The following is a 23,376-nucleotide window of genomic DNA, read 5'->3' on the forward strand; positions in this document are numbered from 1 at the left end:
CTGTAGTCCCAGCTACTCGGGAGGCTGAGGCAGGAGGATCACTTGAGCCCAGGAGTTTGAGGTTGCTGTGACCTAGGCTGATGCTATGGTACTCACTCTAACCTGGGCCACAGAGTGAGACAAAAAAAAAAGTCATAAAAAAGCTATTTTATTATACATTTAATTAATTACCTTTACTGTAAAATCTGGGGTTATGTATAAGCAAAGCACTAAGAGGCAGTCCCTCTGCTCAAGCAGATTATAATTTCTTAGGACATCAAGAGCATAAACCTGAATCAATTAACTTTCTAAGTAAGTTTATGTTCTTAAAAAGTACATACGACACTCAAGGAAATGTAAACATAAACCAGATATTTGAAGGTTTTAAGAAATTACTGTTAATTTTTTAGGTAAGTTGATGGTACTGTGGTGATTTTTTTTCCTAAAGCCTCCTTGTTGTAGAGATATATCCTGTAATACTTACAAATAAAATGTTATGGGCCGGGCGCAGTGGCTCACGCCTGTAATCCTAGCTCTCTGGGAGGCCGAGGCGGGCGGATTGCTCGAGGTCAGGAGTTCGAAACCAGCCTGAGCAAGAGCGAGACCCCGTCTCTACTATAAATAGAAAGAAACTAATTGGCCAACTAATATATATAGAAAAAATTAGCCGGGCATGGTGGCGCATGCCTGTAGTCCCAGCTACTTGGGAGGCTGAGACAGAAGGATCGCTTGAGCCCAGGAGTTTGAGGTTGCTGTGAGCTAGGCTGACGCCACGGCACTCACTCTAGCCTGGGCAACAAAGTGAGACTCTGTCTCAAAAAAAAAGAAAAAAATAAATAAATAAATAAATAAAATGTTATGATATCTGAGATTGGTATCTAAATTATGTAGATCAGGGAATAGTGGGGTATAGAGGAGAGGAGCCTGGCTTTTGGTTGATAATTGTAGAAGTTTGGGGATGAGTACATGGATAGAGAGACTTATACTATTTGGTCTACTCTTGTATAGATTTGAAAACTTTCAGCATAAAAATTATTAGACTTCATTTAGTCTTTCTTCAACTGTGAAATCAAAACACAAAATGTTACAGGAGCCTCAGTGATCCAACACCCCTGAAGCTCTTCAACAGTAAGATCCGCAGCGAGCCTGCCTGCCGTTTCCTCCCCTGCCTCTACATGGGTCTCAGTATCTACCCTGTGTTTCTTAGAAGCATGTACCTGGAAGGGAAATGTTGACAGTCAGATTTAGTTAGTTAGTTAGAAACTGTGATTGCTTGACTCTTGCCTGAACTTGAAAATCGATGCTTATTTGGGAATAAATAGAAGTAGTTCATCTTATGAGTTTCCTCGTGGCCAGTGAAATCCTGAATTCTCTTGGATGAGTTTATTCATTCAAAGCTCTAACTGAAACCACAAGATGGAAACTGGTTGGTTTTCATCTTATGTACTGTATTCTCTATCTCTTAGAAACAGCAGCATCTGCCAGCATCCCAATTCCTGCCTTCCTGGGCACTGGGTTTAATTAATCAATAGACTATATAACTAGCACAACAACAACAAAAAATCGAAATCAAGAATCTACCAGCAAAACAAATGGAGAAATACATGATACAAGCTTAATTTTCTGCACTTCTTCAAGTAAGATAAAAATGTTTCATTTTTGGTTTTGGGATTATAGGCATGAGCCACCTCGCCTGGCCCTTAGGCTTTTTTATATATTGAAAATGATCTGTGATCCATATTGCTACCTTTGGAAATGGTGATTGGGGTAACAATGCTGTTCATTAAATTATATCCTTTGAGGATCCTATAAATGGGCCTTGAAATAAAAAAAAAAAGAAATATTTCTGTAGACCCCCCCCCTTTTCCTTGATAGGGATTATTACATGTAAAAGTGCATGAACTAGTAAATAAATTTTGAGGTATATTCTTTCTTCCAATCTTTCTTTTCTGTAAAGCAGGTGGTTTGTTTTGAAGCCCGTCATCTCCTTGCCAACCTTCTCTTTTCCCCCAGGTATTCAGTTCAGTTCAATTAAATTCATTGCACGTGGCGTGAGCCAGAAGATACCCTAACACGGTGGTTCTCATCCCCTGGGCTGCTGCAGACCTGTGTTTACAGCCACTTCCCATTGCTCGAATCACTGCGTGAGCTCTGTTTCCCCCCACCCCATCTGTGGAAAAATCGTCTTTCATGAAACTGGTCGCTGGTGCCAGAAATGTTGGGGACTGCTGCTAGTGGACCTAAAAATGTACAGTGTATGGTCCCTGCTCCTGGGAAACCTACAATCTAGTAGTTAGTAGAGGAAGAATGACACGGGTAGAAATATCTAAGATTCAAGGGAAAATAAGATCAATGTTCCAGGGATTTCAAACATCCTGCCGGGGATGCACCCCTGTGGGGGAGATAATGGGGAGGGTGTTACTTCTAGCTCTAGGAGCTGTGGTGCTTCATGGAGAAGCTGAGTGTTGAAAGAGGAAGAGGCCTGTGGAAAGTAAAGGTGGGGAGTTGGGAGTAAGGGTGTTCTTGACAGAGAAGCAGAACCATTAGATGATTATATATACTATATATACTGTATATATTTGCTACGGAGAATTGACCTTGCGCAATCAATTGTGGGAGCTGATTAAGCAGTCTCTATAAGGCTGTTGTCTCCAGGTTTAATGTTGGAGCTAGAGGTCCAGAATGCAGACAGGAAGAGACAACAAATGCAAATTTGGGAGAACCAAGAGCAGGCTGGAACACAGAAGCATGAGCTGGAACCCCGCAAGGATAGACTAAAAGTTGTGTCAGTTCTTGTTGCTTCTGACCTTGGCATCAAGGCTATTCTGCAGAAGCTAGGGCTCTCTGTCACAAAGCTGACCACATACACCTGTCCTAGGAGTTGGAGAAGCTGAAGGAGGATCCAAGGGAAAGGAAAGAAGTTCCAAGCTTGGCTGCTGCTTCACACCAATGAGGTGAAACAGCAAATCAGCCAAAATGTGCTGCTTCCCTTTTGCCCTCAAATCTCCCAAGAATCTTCCTCATAGCCCACCCTAATAGGAAACATTCAAGAAAAGGAATTCAGGGAAATGTAGATCAGATACATTCCAAGCCATCACAAGTTGTGTCCAGACTATGGAGCTCCTGAAAAATCAAGCTAAGAATTTGGTTGACATAGACAATGAGTGACCACTGGAATCTTTTCCAAGCCAGATGTGACAAGAGTGAAGGTGACTTTAAGGATAGTGACACCACAGTAGTAAGCAGGACAGACTGGGGGGCCTGATTCTGGAGCCCAGAATGTCAGGTGAGGGGTGGCAAGGTGATCTGGAAAATTGGCGAGGAAAGGACAGTGGCAGAGTCAGGACAAGAAGTTTTGTTGGTGGGGGTCAGTGCACAAAGTTTGCTCTTGTGTATTTGGGGAAGAGGGCTGCTCTCCACACAAAACATTTTCTGCTCTGGACATTGGTACCTTTGTCCCAGCCATCTTTTAAGCCCATAAAATTTAAACTGGGTCAAAGTCCCAAGTTTGTGACTCTAAAAAGCATCCTAAAAGAGAGGCTATCAGCGGTTATTTGTCATGTTTTTTGACACCCAACCATAGCAATTGAAAATCCTTTCTGGGCCGGGCTTGAGCCTGTAATCCTAGCACTCTGGGAGGCCAAGGCAGGCAGATTGCTCGAGGTCAGGAGTTCAAAACCAGCCTGAGCAAGAGCGAGACCCCGTCTCTACTGTAAATAAAAAGAAATTAATTGGCTAATATATATAGAAAAAAATCAGCCAGGCATGGTGGTGCATGCCTGTAGTCCCAGCTACTTGGGAGGCTGAGGCAGCAGGATTGCTTGAGCCCAGGAGTTTGAAGTTGCTGTGAGCTAGGCTGACGCCACGGCACTCACTCTAGCCTGGGCAACAGAGTGAGACTCTGTCTCAAAAAAAGAAAGAAAGAAAATCCTTTCTGTGTTTGGGGACTTCACACTAAGTATGGCCACCCTAGCTCTAAACCAGCAGCTTACTTTCCTAGCTTGCTTCCAACCTAGGGAGATTCCAATCTGTAAGCAAATGGGAAGAAGCAGGAGCCACACAGAATCATCTTTTTTTGCTAATACAGTTATATCTATTGTATAAATATACCACATTTTCATTATCACCAATTGATAAGTATTTTAATAGTTTTCAGATTTTGTCTATTATGCATACTGCTGCTATGGACATTCTTGCACATGTCTTGCATTTCTCTTAAATAGATATCTAGTAGTGGAATTGCTGGGTCCTGTAGAAAGTTTGAGTTTTTAAGAAACTGCAGACTTTTCCCAATCAGTTTCTACTTTACATTCCCACCAGCAAATCACAAGAGTTCCAGTTTTCTACGTGCTCACCAAAACTTAGAAAAGTCTATCTTTTAAATTTATAGCTATTCTGATAGGCGTGTAGTGGTATCTCATTGTGGTTTTAGTTTACATCTCTCTAATAACTTCTGACGAACTTTTTTTTTTTTTTTTGAGACAGAGTCTCGCTTTGTTGTCCAGGCTAGAGTGAGTGCCATGGCGTCAGCCTAGCTCACAGCAACCTCAAACTCCTGGGCTCAAGCAATCCTGCTGCCTCAGCCTCCCGAGTAGCTGGAACTACAGGCATGTGCCACCATGCCCAGCTAATTTTTTATATATATATATATCAGTTGGCCAATTAATTTCTTTCTATTTATAGTAGAGACGGGGTCTCGCTCTTGCTCAGGCTGGTTTTGAACTCCTGACCTTGAGCAATCCGCCCACCTCGGCCTCCCAGAGAGCTAGGATTACAGGCGTGAGCCACCACGCCCGGCCCTGATGAACATTTTAATGTGCTCATTAGATATAAATGGATCTTCCTTTGTGAAATGTCTATTCAAACCTTTTATCCATTTTAATGTTTTTGTCTTATTCAGTTGTAATGGTTTTTTAAAAATATATTGTGGGTATAAGTCCTTTATCAGGTATAAGATTTCATTTTCTTTTTTTTTTTTTTTTTTTTTTTTTTTTGAGACAGAGTCTCGCTTTGTTGTCCAGGCTAGAGTGAGTGCTGTGGCGTCAGCCTAGCTCACAGCAACCTCAAACTCCTGGGCTCAAGCAATCCTCCTGCCTCAGCCTCCCAAGTAGCTGGGACTACAGGCATGCGCCACCATGCCCGGCTAATTTTATATATATATCAGTTGGCCAATTAATTTCTTTCTATTTATAGTAGAGACGGGGTCTTGCTCTTGCTCAGGCTGGTTTTGAACTCCTGACCTTGAGCAATCCGCCCGCCTCGGCCTCCCAAGAGCTAGGATTACAGGCGTGAGCCACCGCGCCCGGCCAAGATTTCATTTTCTTAATGGTGTCTTTTGAAGTGCAAAATTCTTAATTTTGGTAAAGTCCAGTTATCAATGTTTTTTCTTCTATGGATTGTACTTGTACAGTCATGTCTAAGAACTCTTGGACTAACTCAAATTCATGAATATTTTCTTATATCTTTTCTCCTATATCATTTTAGCTCTTACATTTTAGGCTGTGATCCATTTTTTAGTTCATTTTTTTTAGTATGGTACAAGATAAAGGTCTAAATTCATTCTTTCAAATGAGGTTATCCAGTTGTTCCATTGGTTGAATAGACTATTCTTCCCCCTATTGAATTGCCTTGACACTTTTCTTGAAAATCAATTGACCATAAATATCAGGGTTTATTTCTGGATTCTCAACTCTGTCCAATTAATCTATGTCTACCCTTATTCTAGGACTGCAGTGCCTTGATGCCTATAGCTTTATAGTAAGGTTCAAAATAAATAGGAAATGTAAGTCCTCCAACTCTGTTATCCTTTTTAAAAATTGTTTTGCTATTCTAGGTCCTTTGAATTTTCATATAAATTTTAAGACAAAACTTCTCTTCTTCCTTCCAGTCAGGGGAATTGAGGCTCAAAGAAAACAGGTACGACTTGCCCAGTCACATGGTGATAGCCAAACCAGAAGACAGTTGTCTTAGTCCATGACTCTTTCATGTAGCCCATAGGCCTGTTTCAGAAGTTTCAAAGCTAATGCCACTCCTCAGTTTTTAAGTTATATAAAAATAACAAAAATGTAGAAAGAAAATACCAAGGGATCTTCAAATAATGTAGAGATAACATTGCAGGAGGAAAAATTCCAACTACATTGACTTCACAACTGATCGATACTATTCTTTACTTCTTTTGAAAAATCATCCATCTGAAGGATTGGAATCAACTCTTAGACCCTTCTCAGGCACAAAATCAACCAACCCAACAAAACGCCTGGCTCGATGGTGGTGGACTAAGAACCTGGGCTCCGTGCCACAGCCTTCACCCGAGGTATGTAGCCCTGTCACGTTGCACAGACTGAGTAAGGTATTCTCTTACACATTTCACAGCTATGCTGTTACCCTGTAGGGCTGTAGCCTATCGGTCAAGAATGAAAATAATCCCTTCCTCTCTCTTAACCCCTCCTGCTGGCTGTTCTTTCCAGCCAGACCTGATCTGCCAATAGTGCTGTCACCAACACCTCCCCAGAGCTCACCTGGCAGGCCTGACATGGACCTTCAGGCTTCCTTCCTCTCTACTCAGTCCTCATCCCTGGCATCTCCCTTCTATGTCAACAAAATTATTTTGTTTCAGCGTGGTGATCTGTGGCGGCAGCATTTTCCTTTCTTTTACCTTGTGTCAATCCAGAGCTGCTATGTAACATTTTATCTCTAAAGAACTTTGCCCAATCATCTCCTTGCCCAGATACCCTGAAGGAGTCTTTCTGATCTCCAACAACAGATTAACCTGTTTGGGCTTATTTAATTTAATATAATTAATTATTTAATTTAAATTTATTTAATTTAACATAATTTATTTATTTATCTTGGTGGGGGCAGGAACTTCACCTTTAGGTTCCTTCATTGATTCCCTCTTTCTGTGTATATATTCTCAAAATGATCATTTCACAATATTAGCATTTGTTAATTTATTGTTTTGTTCTCTTTCACAGGTCTAAAGGCTAACCTAACCCTGATAGTAACCTTTTTAGTCTTATAATATCTATACAGAAAATTTTCTTTTCCTCAAACCCTTCTTTCCTCACCCATCCTAAATAATTTCTTTGAAAAGGGTGATATATCATGAAGGAAATGGAGAAAATGGCATTTACTTACTTATTGGATAGCCCTGAAAAAAATAGCTCAAAACTCTAAAGTGCTAATGACATGTGTTTCAGTATTTCAGATGCCTTATTTTGATTGAAAAATCCTTGTGCAGAAATCACATTTAACAGGATGACACGTTCAGGCTCAGACAAATTATTGGTGCTTGGAAGACACTTATAAATTTGCACAGGTGATTTTCCTAGTTTGCCATACACACTGAAAACATTTATCCCATAGATACTTATTTAAGAATAATTCTTATTGCCCCCTTACCAAATGTTTTTCTCCAATTGAAGTATGTTAACTTCCAAATGCTAAATATTTCTGTGCTTACTATTGGGTATATATAAATCTTTCAGGTTTATCTTGGTTTTCATTTACTGCCTGAAGGTAAGAGTACTTATTACTCCCAATTATTGAGCATCTATTCCAGGCCAGCCACTGTCTAGGCCTGTGCTGGTTAATATAGTAGACACCACCATACATGGCAGCTGAGCACTTGAAATGTGGTTAGTCCAAATTAAGATGTACTTTAGGTATAAAATACACATCAAATTTCAAAGACTTACTATGAAAAAAATGTAAAATGTCAATAACATTTTATATTGAGTACATGTTGAAATGCTCATATTTTGATTTTTTTAATTTTTAAGTTTTGGGGTTTTGTTTATTTGTTTGTTTGTTTTTTGAGACAGAATCTCACTCTGTTGCCTGGGCTAGAGTGCCATGGCGTCAGCCTAGCTCACAGCAACCTCAAACTTCTGGGCTCAAGTGATTCTACTATCTCAGCCTCCCAAGTAGCTGGGACTACAGACACACACCACCATGCCTAGCTACTTTTTTTTTTCTATTTTTAGTTGCCCTGCTAATTTTTTTCTAGTTTTAGTAGAGACAGGGTCTTGCTCTTGCTCAGGCTGGTCTGGAACTTCTGATCTCAAGGATCCTCTCGCCTGGGCCTCCCAGAGTGCTAGGATTAGAGGCGTGAGCCACTTCGCCCAGCCCATATTTCAAATACATTAAATGAAATGTTAAAAACAAAATAGATGGTCGGGCATGGTGGTTTACTCCTATAATCCTAGCACTCTGGGAGACTGAGGCAGGAGGATAACTCGAGGTCAGGAGTTCAAAACCAGCCTGAGCAAGAATGAGACCCCATCTCTACTAAAAATAGAAAGAAGTTAATTGGCCAACTAAAAATATATATAGAAAAAATTAGCCGGGCATGGTGGCACATGCCTATAGTCCCAGGTACTTGGGAGGCTGAGGCAGAAGGATTGCTTGAGCCCAGGAGTTTGAGGTTGCTGTGAGCTAGGCTGATGCCATGGCACTCTAGCCTGGGCAACAGAGTGAGAATCTGTTCCCCCTCCCCCCAGAAAAAAACAAAACAAAAAAACAAGTGAAGCCTGTTTCTTCTTACTTTTTTTACATTTACCAGTTAATTAAAAAAAGAATATAATAAAGGAAACAGATTAACAGTCAGATGGAGATATGCATAGGGCAAGGTATGTGAAAAGGGGTGCAGGGCTTCCATGCCCCCTCTGGGTGTGCCACCTTGCAGGCACCTCCGAGTGTTTGGCAATCAGGATGCTCCTAGTTTTTGTAATGTCACTACAAAGAATTTAAAATTTCATATTTGCCCTGAATTTGTGCCTTGCATTATATTTGTCAGACAGCATTGGCCTAGGCCCATCATATACTTAGAATAAATGAATGAGTGAATGAATGTGACTGGTTATACATTCCTTATCTTTGAGGGCAGCTCATGATAGTCTACCAGGAAGGGATCAAATAAACTTAAAGTTTGATGGAAATTAATTATAATTCAACTCAATCTTCTCATTTTGTAATTGAGAATGCTGAATCCCAGATAAATTTTCATCCCTTATATACTATCCACCTAATAAAGACAGGAATCAGGGGGTGATAAAATACTAGCATCCCTGTCATAATCAGCAGAAATGCCTTGGTGAGAATTACCAAAAGTATCCAGGGGCAAACACCCAGCACTCTAGAGGATCATCTACTCTGTGGCCTGTGGAACTGTTTCCGCCATTGTGGTCTCAATGAATTCATTCTTTGCAACTGACTAGAACTGTCCAGGACAAACATCCCGGGCTAAGCTGTGGTCTCATCTTGGAGTGACCAAGCTGGACTGATCAGGGAGGTCCAGGATGGACACTCAGGGACAGTGGGACATTGTGACATCATCAGTGATCGTCTTGGATAATCTCCCCTTGATAGACCTCCAGTCCCAGCTGTCACTGCAAGTCCAGTCCTCTACCATGAGTGTGGAGCAGCTAAAATCAACGGATCCACATGTATCTTGAGGTGACAGACTGGCTCTGGTGAATATTCCCATTATCCTATTTAGAAGGTGACCCACTGGAATATTCCTTCTGTTGGCTCTTTTGTATGAAGGGGATAATGATGCCCAATTTCCTTTTTGTACAGTCTCCAAGGTGTACCCCTTTGTCCTGATTAAGGATTCATCTTCAATTGGTTTCTAATGTGGAGGAATGAGTCCCAGGAAGTTAGTTATTCCTTTTGCTTTGCTGGAAACACTTACTGGGGAGGGAAGAGCCAAAGGCTTTTGCTTCTAACTCCATGCTGGTGAGTTTGGCATGAACTTGGAACCATGGCTCTTGCATTCGACTTCCTGTGGCTATACTAGGGCCCATCCCTGACCCTGAGGTCTAATCCTGTCCGCTTCACCCTTTAAAAAATTGTTATAATTTTGAATTGATAAGATTTAAATGCCATGCTTTATTCAAACCAAAATAGGTTGTATCGATCAATCTCATTTACCTTTACATACTTATAAATAGGCAAGCTTGAATCCAATAAGCACATTTATGTAAATGTTGGGCAAAACTGAGTCCACCCCAGTTAAGTGTGGGATGGTGGTGGCTGTGCATCCCAGATTAGTGCCTTTGAACTGTGCCTCTGTATACATAGTTACCCTGCAGGCTTAATTTTAGCTAGATGAACTACCAGAAATGTTAGCAATCTGTCTTTTCAGATTACTTCTGCTCTTTCTGCTAAAGACGGATTCTAAATATATGAAATTCTTACTTTTACATGTTTCCTTAAACAGAACTGCAACTATTTTATCAGTGAATATTATTTATCTTAAAATGAACTTTTAAGCTTTTGTGGCAACAGTTATTTTCAAATAGTTGGATGTTTTACCTTGAAATATTACATATCTATAAACACTCTATATTAATTTTTCTATGCAGCTATAGGTGTACAGTGAATGTGTGTGTGGAGACAGACAAAATAGTCGATTTCAGCTAGATCATTTTTCTTATTCTATTGAGATTTTGACTATATAAAATAAATCTTAGAACTTCTATACTTGAAAAAAACTCAAAACCTTAACTTATATATTTGAAACCTCATGACAAAAAAGTAATATGAACATATTAATATTATTTTGTTAGTCATATATTGTAATTTATGCTTTATCTTCAGAACTCTTTTCTATTTCAAAACTAATCAGAACAATTTAAACAAATGTGTTTCTCTCACTCAATAATGACAATTGAGTAATAAGTTTCTATTTCACATCCAGTATTGTAGCTAAGGAGTGCAGTAATGTGTACAGTTGCTACTACATTTACCATCTGACCATATGGCATAACATACATCTGCCAAGGAAGACAAACTTTCCATTACAGTAACACATGATATAGGCACAGTCTTAAGACAGATCTACAAACCTTTTCTTTCTTTTATTTGTTGATACACCCATTACTGTGTAGCACATATATATGTCACATATGTCTAGCACTCACTTTGACACTGAAAACTCAAAAGATGTGTGCAGCCCACTCTGTGACCTGGAGCAGTGCATGGCCTGGCAGGGGAGGTGGTCATGTGGGCAAATGATTATCATATGATGTCACAAGTATAACAGAAGTATGTACAAGCTGTCAGACAAATGCAGGGGGAGGAACAAGCCTAACTGCTGGAATCCAGGATGAGGTCAGGAAACAATCATAGAGAAAAAGATGGTCTTTGAGTTGAGTACTGAGGCCTTGTTAGGAAATATAATGTGTGGTGGTCAAGGGTGGTCTGTAGCCAGACTGAGTTCATATCTTAGATCTACTACTTACTAGCTGTGGAATCTTAGGCATGTTATTTCTCTGTGCTTCAGTTTTGTCCTCTATAGAATGGGTATCAGCAGCAGTCCCTAACCTCTTTGGCACTAGGGGCCGGTTTTATGGAAGACAATTTTTGCACCAGGGGGTGGTGGTGGTGGAGGGAGGCAGAGCTCAGGTGGTGATGCACTGCCCAGTTCCTAATAGGCCATGGACAGGTACTGGGCTGTGGCCTGGGGGTTGGGGACTGCAGGGTATAATAACTGGGCATAGCTCTTAGGGCATAGCTGAGGTGAGGATTATGTGAGTTTGTATGTGTCCTGGGCTTAGAACAGCACATAATACACAGAATCCCTTCAGTGGTAGCTACTATTCCAGGGATAGCAGAATGAGAGAAAACAAGGAAACACAAAGGAGTATGGCAGGGTTGGATTATTAAAACTGAAACACCAGGTGCATTTGTCTGGAAGGTGGTGGGTAATGGCAAGAGCAGCAAATAGATTAGGGAAGAGAACTTTACATGCCATGCCAAAGAGACTCATGCTTATGCAGCTCTTGGAGACCTTTAAGGAACAAATTCAGAATTGCATCATAAAAAGACAATTATCCAGCAGTGGGGAAAGTGTAGGGGCTGGAAGATTAGTTAAGAGGTTACTGAGAGACAGATGATAAAGGCTTGGCTAAGGGACAGAAGGTAGGGTATAGATTTGAAAGCTATTTAGGAGGTAAAATTGACAAGAGTTGTTGACAGATTAGATTAAGGGGGATGAAGTAGACAGAGTTGTGGATGATTCTCAGGTTTATGGCTTGGATGATTGGTGAAGAGTCAGGTGGATAAGCAGGTTTGGAAATAAGGTTATGGATTTGTTGAGTTTGGTGGGCCTGTGGAATGACCAGAACTAGTGAGCTCCCCCAGACATAGGTGGTAATTGACATTGTGAGAATGTGGGTGAGAACATGACACAAGCTGCATGTAGGAAGAGATTCATGGATAGTTCTGGAAAGCCCTACATTTAAGAGCCAAAGAGAATAAGACCAGCAAAGGACAGTGGTCATAGAGGAAGGAGGAGATTAGAAGAAAGTGAAGTCATGAAAAGTGATGGACAGGAAATTCAAGGGGGAAGTGTTCAAATGCAGAAGAGAGGTCAATTAGAATGAAAACTAAGAATTGTCCCTTGGAGTTGGCAATTAGGGAAAAGAGTTTAAGAGAACCCAAGGGTTAGGTTATTACTTCAAAGAAGTAAAACAGCGTAGGGCAAGAGATCAGTGAATACTCTTCATTATGAACCTAAGTGTTAGTTAATATTTTAGGTCACATGCTAGGTGAATTCCTGGAGAAGATCCATGGATGAGGTCCAGTTTCAGTATTGCTGCATGAGGCAGATCTGGCCTGTCCTTGCAGGACTGTTTTCCCAAAGCCTGACAACGAGCTTGGAACATTAATATGCAGCCACGCAATGTTAGTGGAAAGAATGGATGTTTGTGGTGGCCAGAGATCTGCCTTGGTACAGCCCTGGGAGCTCCCAATACATGGCTGGCTGCAGAAGTGTTAGGAGGACCCCAGGAGTTGCCAAAGAAGTTCTATTGTTTTGATAAGAACTTAGAAGTTGTTAAGTTACTGGGCTGATCTGGTAGTTTATGCCTGATTGGGGGAGGACAGTATTGGTGATGATGGTGACAAAAGGTCTACTCAAGTTGGTCTGGCTCTTGGTCTTGGCCTAGTCTTAGATGTGATTTTCTGAGTAGGTTTGCTTTATACCTGTTTTCTTATTTCCTTCCTTCCTATATGAATGTGCCATATCTCTCCAATTGGACAATTCGTTTCTTAGGGATGGAAACTGCTCCAAATTGAGTCCTTTGTACTTCTTGCACACCTATTTGTCCACTCGATCCCCAACTCTGAATCTTGGTACTCCTCAGCCTCAGCAGACTTAGAACTCAGGGTAGGTCAAGCTTGGACTGTCCTCCTTGCATGACATCAACCTTCAGAGAAAAAATGTTCCTCAGTTACTTCCCAAAATTTATCCTGGGAAGGTTGAACTGAGGTGACATTTAGAGCAAACAATTACTGCAACTTCCAACTCTCCTGGCATGGGCCTTGAATCCTGGAGTCCTCCCCCGCCCCGGCACCCACCTCTAGGACCAGCCCACTGGTCTCCCTGCTGGCACTCAGGGTCTGGGAAGAGCCTGTGCCATACCAAAGGGCGTTAAGGCTACGACAGGGCAAAACTAAGGTCTCCTCTGACCTGTCCACGTGGGGAACTGATGTAGTCCAGATCCTGGAACCGGGAGGAAAAAGCAGAAAACAAGGGGTGGAGGTGTTTTCACTTTTTTTCCTTTTTTTTTTTTTTTTTAATTTCCCGGTACTGATGGGGAGGGGTGATTTGGGATGGACGGACCTAGCGCCTCCATCATCCCTTTCAGTCGCCCCGAGCTGCTCAACTTTTTGGCCACCGCCGTACCCTCTTCGCACCCGCGTAGACACGGCCGTGCCCGTCCGAGAGCGGAAGGAGCCGCGTAGGAAGCGGGGCTGGGGTGTCCCCCCAGGGCCCCCACCCGCCGCGCCAGAGGCCGCCAGATGCGGCGGAGGATGCCGGCGCGCGGACGGCGAGCGGCGGCCGCCCCTCCCCCGGCCCCCGCCCGGGGACCCTGCGCCCGGGGAAGCCCCGCGCGGGACGCCCTCCGCCCGCCTCCGTCCCTCCGCCTCCCCGAGGCCCGGGGCTGCCTCCTCGGGCCGCGCCGGGCCGCCCCGCACTGCGCATGAGCGGGAGCCCGGCAAGCCCGTGAGAGGAGCCGCCGCCGCCGCCGCCGTCCATTCGCTGCGGAGCCGGAGGAGGAGGGGAGAGGCCTGGAGGACACCAACATGGTGAGGCACTGCGGCCGCCCGCCCGCCCGGCCGCCTTCCGCCCGCCGCGACCCCGCCGCCCCAGCCCCGGCCCCCGGCCCGGCCCGCTCCCCGGCCGCACTCTCCCCCGCGCCGCTCCCTTCCTCCTTCGCCCCTTCCCGCCCGGGCGCCGCCGCTACGCGAGAGCCGAGGAGGCGGAGCGCAGCCGGGCCTAGTCGGGAGTCCCAGGGAGTTCGGGGCGCGGGGAGCGGCCGCGGTGCCCGGCCCGGCCGGCGCGGGTGGCGGAGGCGTTGGCGCGGGGGGAGGGGGCAACGGCCCTGCCCCGGCCCTCGCCGGCTCCATTGTGTCTGGCCCGGCCGGGGTCCGGGGTTCCGGGCGGGGAGCCTCCCCCGCCCTCCGGTCGGGGCTTCCCTCTCCGCCCGCCGGGGAGGAGGAAAGACTTTGCCGGCGCGCCTCTCCCTCCTCCGCTCCGGCACCCCTCAAGTCTCCCGGGCAGTTTTGCTTGGAGCAGGGTATTAGCCCTTTCCTTTCTCCATCACCTCCCCATGCGCCCCATGCTTTGGGAAGAGGAGAGTTTTGCTGGCCAGTTGGTGGAGGTTATATTTACCTCTCTGCTGAAAACATGGGAGGCTGCCGGGCTTGGGGGAGGGGGGTACGGAAGTGCAACCTGTTCTCTCTTCATAAAATTAGGGGACACAGACTTGCTACCTTTTAAGCACCTATTTTATTTGCTTGGGGTGGGAGGAGTAATTACTTTATTATAGCAGTTAAGGACCATTTGTGATTTAAGAAAAAACAGTTTGTCAAGTTACTCCCCTCTTTTTTGTTTGGGAAAAAAAAAAGTCCTCCAAGCTTGAAGACCCTCGTAGTGAAGTTGTTTACTTTGGTAATTAAGTACCTGCCCCTGTTGGAAGCTCTTTGTTTTTCTGAAGGGATGTTTGGCATTATACAGTCTGAGCATGAGTTGAATTCCACGCAGGTTACTGTATGAGTAGTAGAAATGATATTGTTGTCCTTTTGCTTATGGAGAAGATAAAGGCCTCTTTGAGGAGGGTGTGTGTGTGCTGGTGTCAAGGGAATGTCTCAGCATCTTTGTTTTTATTATTAGTTGGCTTTATGTTTGCTGAATGACACTTATCTAGCCCCAGCCTCCAACTTAGCAGTATTTTGGTGTCATGGATGGATATGTGGTTTAGTGTGCCACATATTCAAGATTTATGTTCTGTGGTAAGTTCCATAGAAAGTTACAATTTGAATTTGTAAGAAAACTTTCCTGTAAGTACAGGTTAATGTTTGGATTGATATTACAGTGTTCAAAGATCCACCAGGGAATCTAAACAGTTTCTAATTTCTTAAGTATGTAGACGGTTGTAGATATTACTCCGAAAGTTTCCAGACTCCTGGCATTTAGGTGAGTATAGTAAGCTTGAATTAATGAAATGTAATTCCCTGGTAAACGCTCAGCGAGAGGCCTGAAATGTGTGCTGTTGAGGATAGTCTCCAGATCGGCAGCATCCCCTAGAATCCAGGGTCCTAAAAAGGCTCATCACCTGTTCTGGAATTCGGGATTCAAGCAGTTCATGGGGAGTTCAGCTTGTGTGGGGCTTGTAAGCTTCTGTCCTTTTTGGTTAATATTAAGTTAGCTAGTTTTGAAACTTAGCCATAACTCATGTAATTGTACCAGTGGTTACAAGATATCATTAATTTAAAACATTTTCTGTGGCTGAACTCAGTTCATGTCATAGGAATTGTCTTGGTAGGCACTTGTTAGTTTAGAAACTGTTGGCCTTAATTGAAGTTAGGCTATAAGAATTTTGTAGTTATTTTATTGTAATCTTATAATTGTTTCTTGATACAATTTTGGGGCTAATGTTAGTTTTATCGTGTGTGTGGTGCAGCCCATTTCTACAGCACATGAATTGTCAATTCTAGGGCAAACTTAAATGATGGGATATCTGGAATATTTTGTATAAGAAAAAAAATTGTTCCATTGACTTACCACACACAAAGACCAAAAATGACTCCAAAACTAGACAATATTCTGTTAGCTTTGAAAGTCCTTTAAAAAAGTGTTCAAAAGTTCTTGGCCATTTTCTGAATTGTAAAATGACAGGATTGAATGTGATGATTTGTAAGGTTTTATCCAGCTTAGAAATTTTATGATTCTAATGACTTATATTAAATGTTTGAGAAGTGTGCAGATGGTCCTCTACTAGGTTTTTATAGAGTCATAGTGTCATAGAATTTTTAGACCTGAAATGACCTTAGAGATCATCTCTTTTACTCTTCACCCCTTTTACAGAAGAAGAAATTGAGGATCAAGGAGGTTGTGAGGTTCAAGTTTGCAAGATTGATTGATGCAGAACTGAAACTATTTTTTGCTGGTCTACCATTTCCCTGAGTATTTGTGGTACATGTAAATCTTTTAACTCATATGAAATCTAGAGAAATAGTTGAAAATTATATTTGAAATTAAATTATATTACTCAAACAGGAAACCCCAAGTGTTATTAATGAATATGTTAAGTAACAAAATTAAAATTAATGGATGCTTAATGATGTTAATGCCTATATTTTTAATGGCTTTAAAAAATGTGTAAACTTTGAAATTTAAGATTATATTTTCAACAAATACCAAAATTTGTAAATCCAAATGGATGTAGGCCCAAGGTTGTCTCTTCAGGACTTGTTGCACATTCTTTTGCATATCCTCAGGTAAACTGAAGGGGGTCATTAATTCATTTCAACAGTTATTAAATGTCTGCTATATGTTAGACACTGTTCTGGCACTGGGGAGATACATGTATCACTGAACAGACAAAAATCTCTGCTCTAGTGAGTGTTACATTTTAGTAGGGAGAGACAAATAATAAACATAGTATATAATTTTCTTCTTACTATGTTAGAAGGTGTTAAGTACTATGACAAAAATAGAGGGAAGAGGATTTTGAGTGTTTGGGTATGGTGGGAGTGCTGGGGTGTGGTGGAAGTGGGGTTGCAAAATGGTGTCTGCATCACTGATGAGGTGCATTTTGAACAGACCAGGAGATGAAGGAATAAGCCATGCAGAAATATGGTGAGAGAAATATTGTGGAATAGTGAGACCCGTGTGGCTGGAGCAGTGTACATGTGTGTAGAGAGGGTTGTTGGAGCAGATGAGGTCTAAGTGGTGAGGAGTGGACCTGGGCATGGGTGAATGGGCATTGTAAGGATTTTGGGTTTTTACTCTAAGAGAAATGGAAAGCCACTGAAGGATTCTGAGTGGTATGATATACCTTGTTTCTTCTGTCCCATAGTGTCATATTATTATACAATATTAATACAATATTACAGATAGTTATTTTTAAAAGTATTTTTTATGACAAGACCCTCATTATAAAAACTTTCATTCTTTACTGTGCAGCTGTTGTGTATGGAGTTTTGAATTCTGTTTAAGATGACAGTCTATAATGTTTCATAGAAACTAGTTGACCATTGAGTTTACCTAGCCACAGTAGGGTAAATAAAAGTACAACAAACATTTTTCATAGATTGTTGAATACGTTCTAGTGGTTCGTATGTAGTTTAATGACTATGAAGAAAACTGGGCCTTTGGAGAAAAAGAAAGGAAATTAACATTTATTGAGAACATATTGTGTACTAGTCAGTCAATTTATAACTATCATTTAATCTCTACTTATGAAATGGGCATTATAACTATCTTCACATATCTGGGAATGGAGACTTAGCAGTTCTACATGATTTGACACTAGTTTGTGGCAGAGCAGGGATTAGAAGCTTGGTCTCTGGTTCCAAATTTTATTCCCCACCTCCCCTTTTTCCTCTTTTTTAAACCCAGCAAGCACCCTTTCAGTGTAGGTGTGGAATCTTTGATTACTTTCACTTTAGTTTCCTCCTTATCATATTGAATATTGAGTGACATAGTTGTTTTCATATCAAATCAAATGATTTGAAGTAAACATTAAGTAGTTGAAGAATTAAAACTGTTTGGGTGCATATAATAAAAAAGTTAGAAGTAAAATAAACTCGATGTATTGATTTTTTTTAAGTTTTAAAAGAGCAGAGTTTATTTAAGTGGCTGTTTTGGTTATGATCTTACAGGTTGGGTCAAGTGTAAGGAAAATCTGGAATAAATTTTAAATTTCTTTTTAAATTTCAGTATGTGCTGTTCAGGTTGTGGTAGTATTTGCCATAACATTTGATGAAGAGAAATTTCCAAATAGGGTTTAATTGCTCTGTGGACAGAAACAAGCTCTTGACTATCTACTTTACCTAGCCACTTTAGGTGTATGCCCCCCACCTAAAAAAAAGCAAAGACAGAAGGAAAAAAGTTGTTGAAATAGTCTTTCATCACTTTGTTGAATTTGTTTTATATAATTAGTACTAAATCACTGAAAGTGATTAGGCTGCTTGTCTGCACTGTAAAATTTTAAAAGATTTACTTTTAAATAGTTTTTTTTCTAAAAAATTCTATTGAATTATACTTTTGAATCCTTTGGCACTGAACACAAAGCTAAATTGCTGATGTACATGGTCCATTCCTTTGTTATAGTAGGGTATTTTCATTTTAATAAACATTTGGAGTACTTATTATTCATAGGATTCTTATGTTTCCTGATTTAAGATTTGGGTAAATACCACTATTAGAATGAAAAGATTTTATTTTTCAAGGATCATTTATTTTCTTTATGAAACAAACATTGTGTGGCTGTTGAATGCTAGCCATTATTATAAGTTAACTGTGGAACTTTAAAAATTTAATTCTTTTAATTTACTAATTATTTGGTGTGTATTTTTGGCCTCAGTAATCTCTTGTATTTTGAGAGTACTTTAGAAAAAAATGTTTATGGAGAGAGGAGAGCAAATTTAAATTAGCTACCTTGATTTCTTGTTAGAAGTTCAAGCAATAAGTTTAGAAGAATCAATTGAAATATGATGGCTCACATAAGTATTTTAAGGAGGTTATTTCTATCCTATTATGATAGGTAAGGAATTAGCAAAAATAACTTTAATAGTCAAAACAATCTCTTAGCCAAAATCAAGACATGTATTAAATTTTACAGTGGTAGTCGTATTATGAATAGTATTTTTCAGGGGTGATGAGAAAATTTATTAAATTTTCATTAATGGAGTACTTTTTAAAAACCTGTGAGGAAAAATATACAAAAGTCTGTAAAATCAGTTTGAATCTTACAGGTATACTTTCTGAAAAATTTTTTAAGTAGATCGCCATTGTATATCATTGTGTACAGTAACTACATAGTATGCATATTATTCAGCCTTTGGCTTAGTAATATGGTAGTCCCTTGTTTTCTGTGGTTTCACTTTCCTCAGTTTCAGTTACTTGCAATTAACTGCAGTCTGAAAATATTATGTGGAAAATTCCGGATATAAACAGTTCATAAGTTTAAAATTGTGCACTAGTCTTCCTTTTGTCCATCTTATTCACTTATCTACCTGTTAGTTACTTAGTAGCCATCTCAGTTATCAGATCGAAGAAACATTGTATCTGCAGTTTCACACATCCACTGGGGATCTTGGAACATATTCCCCCACCGCAGGCATATAATAGGGGGGACTAGTGTAGGATAGCCTGTTAAAGAAGAGTTAATTTTAAGTGTTATACAAAATGTGGCAAATTTAAGAATAAATGGTAAGTGTTACCCATAAGTAATTATTTTTAACTGCAGATTATAAAGGAGTAGGTGCTAGGTGTAGTGGTTTATGCCTGTAATCCCAGCTACTCTGGAGGTGGAGGTGGAAGGATGGTTTGAGGCCAGGAGTTTGAGACCAGTCTGGGCAATATAGTGAGTCCCCACCTCTACAAAAAAATTAAAAAATTAGCCAAATTAGCCAGGCATGTAGTAGCAGCTACAGGCCTGTAGTAGCTGCAGGCCTATAGTTACTGGCCTGCAGGCCTGTAGTAGTTGCTGCAAGCCTGTAGTAGCAGCTACTCAGGAGGCTAAGACAGGAGGATTGCTTGAGTTTAGGGGTTCCAGGCTGCAGTGAGCTGTGGTCATGCCACTGCCTGAGCAACAGAGTGAGACCCTATTTCTTTAAAAAAAAAAAAAAAAAAGTACTTCGAGGGGTTTGTTTTTTTGTTTTGCTTAATAGGTGAAATTGTACATAACTTCCTTATATTTTCTGGCCATAACCTGTACATGTGTTTGTATCTTCTCTGGGTTTCATACCTTCTCATTTGAAAAGGAAACCCTGACTTCTGGTGTCTGGTGATTTTTCTGCTTCTGTACATTGAAAGCTATAGGTTGTAGCCATCTGTTTTTAAAATAGACTGTGACGGGACTATAAACACATTTTTCTTTCTGTTGTATTACTGGTCTTAAAAATAACCTATTTCCTTCTCTTTTACCACCCCTCAAAAAAACCCTAAAAAGAAGTTTCATCCCTAAATTAGCCTTTTAATAGGTTGTGAGGGAATGCTTAATGGGGAATTTTTAGTTAGAATGCAGATTGTTTACATTTGAAAGGAGAAAGGTGAATTAACTACTTCACTAAACTTTTCCATAAAAATAGGTGAAGAAATATTGCTCACATTTTCTCTCCTCTGCAACACACACATATTCAGTGGTTGCACTTTTGCCCTTTTTGTTTTCCTTTTCACTTGAGGACAATGTAAAATAAATGGAAAGACTAGTGCCTGAAGCCAGGCACCAGGGTTTCATTCCTGGCTCTGCTACTTTTTGGATAAATAGGTAAATCATGCTGGAAGCTTGGGGTCCAGATTGGTAAAATGCAATCAGTGATACCACCTTGCAGGAGTGTTAATAATTAAATACCTTGTGCAGTACCTGGCACACAGTAGGAGCTCAAATCTTACTTTTCTGATTATGGATATTATTTCTTACTTTACCTTTAAAAAATTTTTTTTATTTGCTGAATTTTCTGGGGAAACTACCTTTAAATAAATTTACTCTTTTCTCTGCAGTATTTCTCCTTCCTTCATGCACTCCTTACCATATGCTAATTACAGTTCTAAGAATTTAACCTGAATTGATTCATGTAACTTTAATACTCTGTTCACAGATAAAGAAGCTCAGAGAGATTAAGTAATTTTCCCAAAGTCACAACAATTGAGAGGCACGAGTGGGATTAAAATCCCACCAGTCTGGTTTGAAACTCTGCACTCTTAATTAATCATATTGTGTTTCATCTCTGTGCAGGTAAAAGGAAGAGATAGAAGAGCTATTCCTACCTGGATTCCTATTCTGACTGTCCTGCAGTAGAACTTTGCCCCTAGGTGAAAGTCTTTTCCAGGAGTAGGCAGTCGTTAGTTGAATTGTTTTTTCCTGCACTTTTGATTTTGGATCTGTAATCCATGGGAAGGCCTTTTGTAGATGAGTGATTTTGGATATTAGTAACATTTGGCTATATCTGCTGAATACTGTATATCATATATGGAAAGTATGATTTTGCAGACTAAAACTTTTTTTTTTTTTAAGAGACCACGTCTTACTCTGTTGCTAAGGCTAGAGTACAGTGGCATGATCATGCCATCATAGCTCCCTGCAGCCTAGAACTCCTGGGCTCAATAAGTCCTCCTGCCTCACCCTCCTGAGTAGCTGTAACTACAGGTGTGCTGTGCCACACCCAGCTAAATTTGCTTTGCTTTGCTTTTCAAAAAAATGGGGTCCTGTCATGTTGCCAAGGCTGGTTTCAAAGTCCTGCCTCAAGTGACCCTCTTGCTTCAGCCTCCAGAGTGCTAGGATTATAGGCATGAGCCACTGTGCCCAGCTTCTAAATTTCATATGAAGTTAAACTGTTAATATGGCAATCATGTGGCAATCAACATACAGAGCTTTTAGTGAGAATTATGAGTGACCCTTAAAATGTTTTGATTTTTATTTATTTGTTTGTTTATTTCTTATACAGGATCTCTGTCGCCCAGGCTGGGGTGCAGTGGCATGATCATAGCTCACTGCAGCCTTGATCTCCTGGGCTCCAGTGATGCTCCTGCCTCAGCAGCCTCTAGAGTAGCTGGGATTGCAGGATCCACCTGCTGCACCTGGCTTCCTGTTTTGATTTTTAAAACATTGACTTTTGTGAGCTAGATTCATCAAATCCTGAGATAACTAAAATCGAATTAAAAATTCTTTTAAAAATATAAAGGGCTAAGTGTTTCTTTCTGGAATTCAAACTGAAGTTGAAACTTAAGTGTGAGAAGACAAAATTCAAGATAATAAAAATAATAAAATGGATCTTAAACTTTTGCTTTTAAAGGTATCACTCATTAAAATTATTTCTATTTTGAAATTGTTAGGACTTAGTTGACTAGAAAGTCATTTTCCATGTTCGTTGTTTTTCCTTAGAGAAACACTTATAATGGGAAGACTTTCTTAACTTCATTAATATTAATTTTTAGTATAGAGCCTTTCTGAGCCCCCATTCTTTTATTCACAGTAGACTATGTAGGTTCAGTGGTAACTTGACTATATGATGCTTGGCTACATGTGAAATGTTTGAAGTTTTTTTTTCTTTTTTCAGATAAGCTGTTCTTTTAAATGTGATTCTTAAATTTCTTGAATGGAAAAAATGCAAACGTGCTAGATTTAAGTATAAAACAATATATGTTTGATAACCTGGACATTTTCTATTTTGGAAAGATGAGCAAATAAATGGAGCAAATAAATTACTGTTCAGATTATGATAGTATTTTTAACTTTTAATCTTTGAAATTAGCTTTCTATTACAAGAGACAATATTTTCCCTCCATCATCAGTTTTTCTCCTAGAATTAAAAATAATCTATATATATAACCTGTTTTACACATTTTACATACTTACCACTATTGAATTTCCTTGAAAACTTGATAATATCTAGTTTTCACGTCTGTCTTGTGTACTAAAGATTCTATTGGTTAAACTTAATGTAATGACCACTTGAGTTCATTCCTTTTAAATAAGTATTAAAGTAAATGGCATATATTACATTTGAATGCTGAATCATTGTGGCTGTCACATATTTTTTCTCTTGGGAAGATCCCCACTGGGTTTGTAGTAGAAATAGAGAAAAAATCCATCTGTTTTTTTCTTCCACCTCAGCTTTCTTTCTACCCTCTCATTCTCTATAATTCTTCTCTGGTTAGTCATCCTTTTTCTCTTCCTTAAGTTGATAAAAATTTAAATCTTTGGTGCTATACTCTCAAAATCAGAACACTTTGCCTGGTGCACCCATGTGGCCCGGGAAAGGGAGTGGTAGGAAAGGTTATAGCTCTCCTAAATTGGGCAGGTATTTATAATCCACTCCAGTTTTACTCTGGGACAGCCTTTGAGGCTATAGAATTTGAATATGTCCTCCCTAGGA

General features: G+C 40.5%; 1 protein-coding gene and 1 long non-coding RNA gene across 7 annotated transcripts in view; both read left to right on the forward strand.

Moving 5' to 3' along the window:
- The first annotated feature begins 9,313 nt into the window (after positions 1–9,313).
- The window catches only part of DCUN1D1 (defective in cullin neddylation 1 domain containing 1), a 41,938-nt gene continuing 27,875 nt past the window's right edge, over positions 9,314–23,376 (forward strand). Inside the window, exons 1-2 of one of the 6 annotated variants that reach the window (XM_076003613.1) lie at positions 13,990–14,076; positions 16,358–16,465. Coding sequence is in view for 2 of the 6 variants with exons in the window: in XM_012736962.3 (XP_012592416.1) it covers positions 9,424–9,435 (12 nt within the window). In the remaining 4 variants the exon portion in view is untranslated. Of the gene's footprint in view, positions 9,482–13,944; positions 14,077–14,548; positions 14,568–16,357; positions 16,466–23,376 lie in introns of those variants that run through there. The other 5 variants (XM_012736965.3, XM_012736964.2, XM_012736962.3 and 2 more) reach the window with 5 other exon arrangements.
- Positions 16,472–22,181, forward strand: LOC142871349 (uncharacterized). The gene is made up of 2 exons (XR_012919592.1): positions 16,472–21,313; positions 21,946–22,181. It is a non-coding gene; the product is annotated as an uncharacterized LOC142871349 (long non-coding RNA).

The sequence above is a fragment of the Microcebus murinus genome, chromosome 1, assembly GCF_040939455.1.
Source record: "Microcebus murinus isolate Inina chromosome 1, M.murinus_Inina_mat1.0, whole genome shotgun sequence".
Taxonomy (NCBI): domain Eukaryota; kingdom Metazoa; phylum Chordata; class Mammalia; order Primates; family Cheirogaleidae; genus Microcebus; species Microcebus murinus.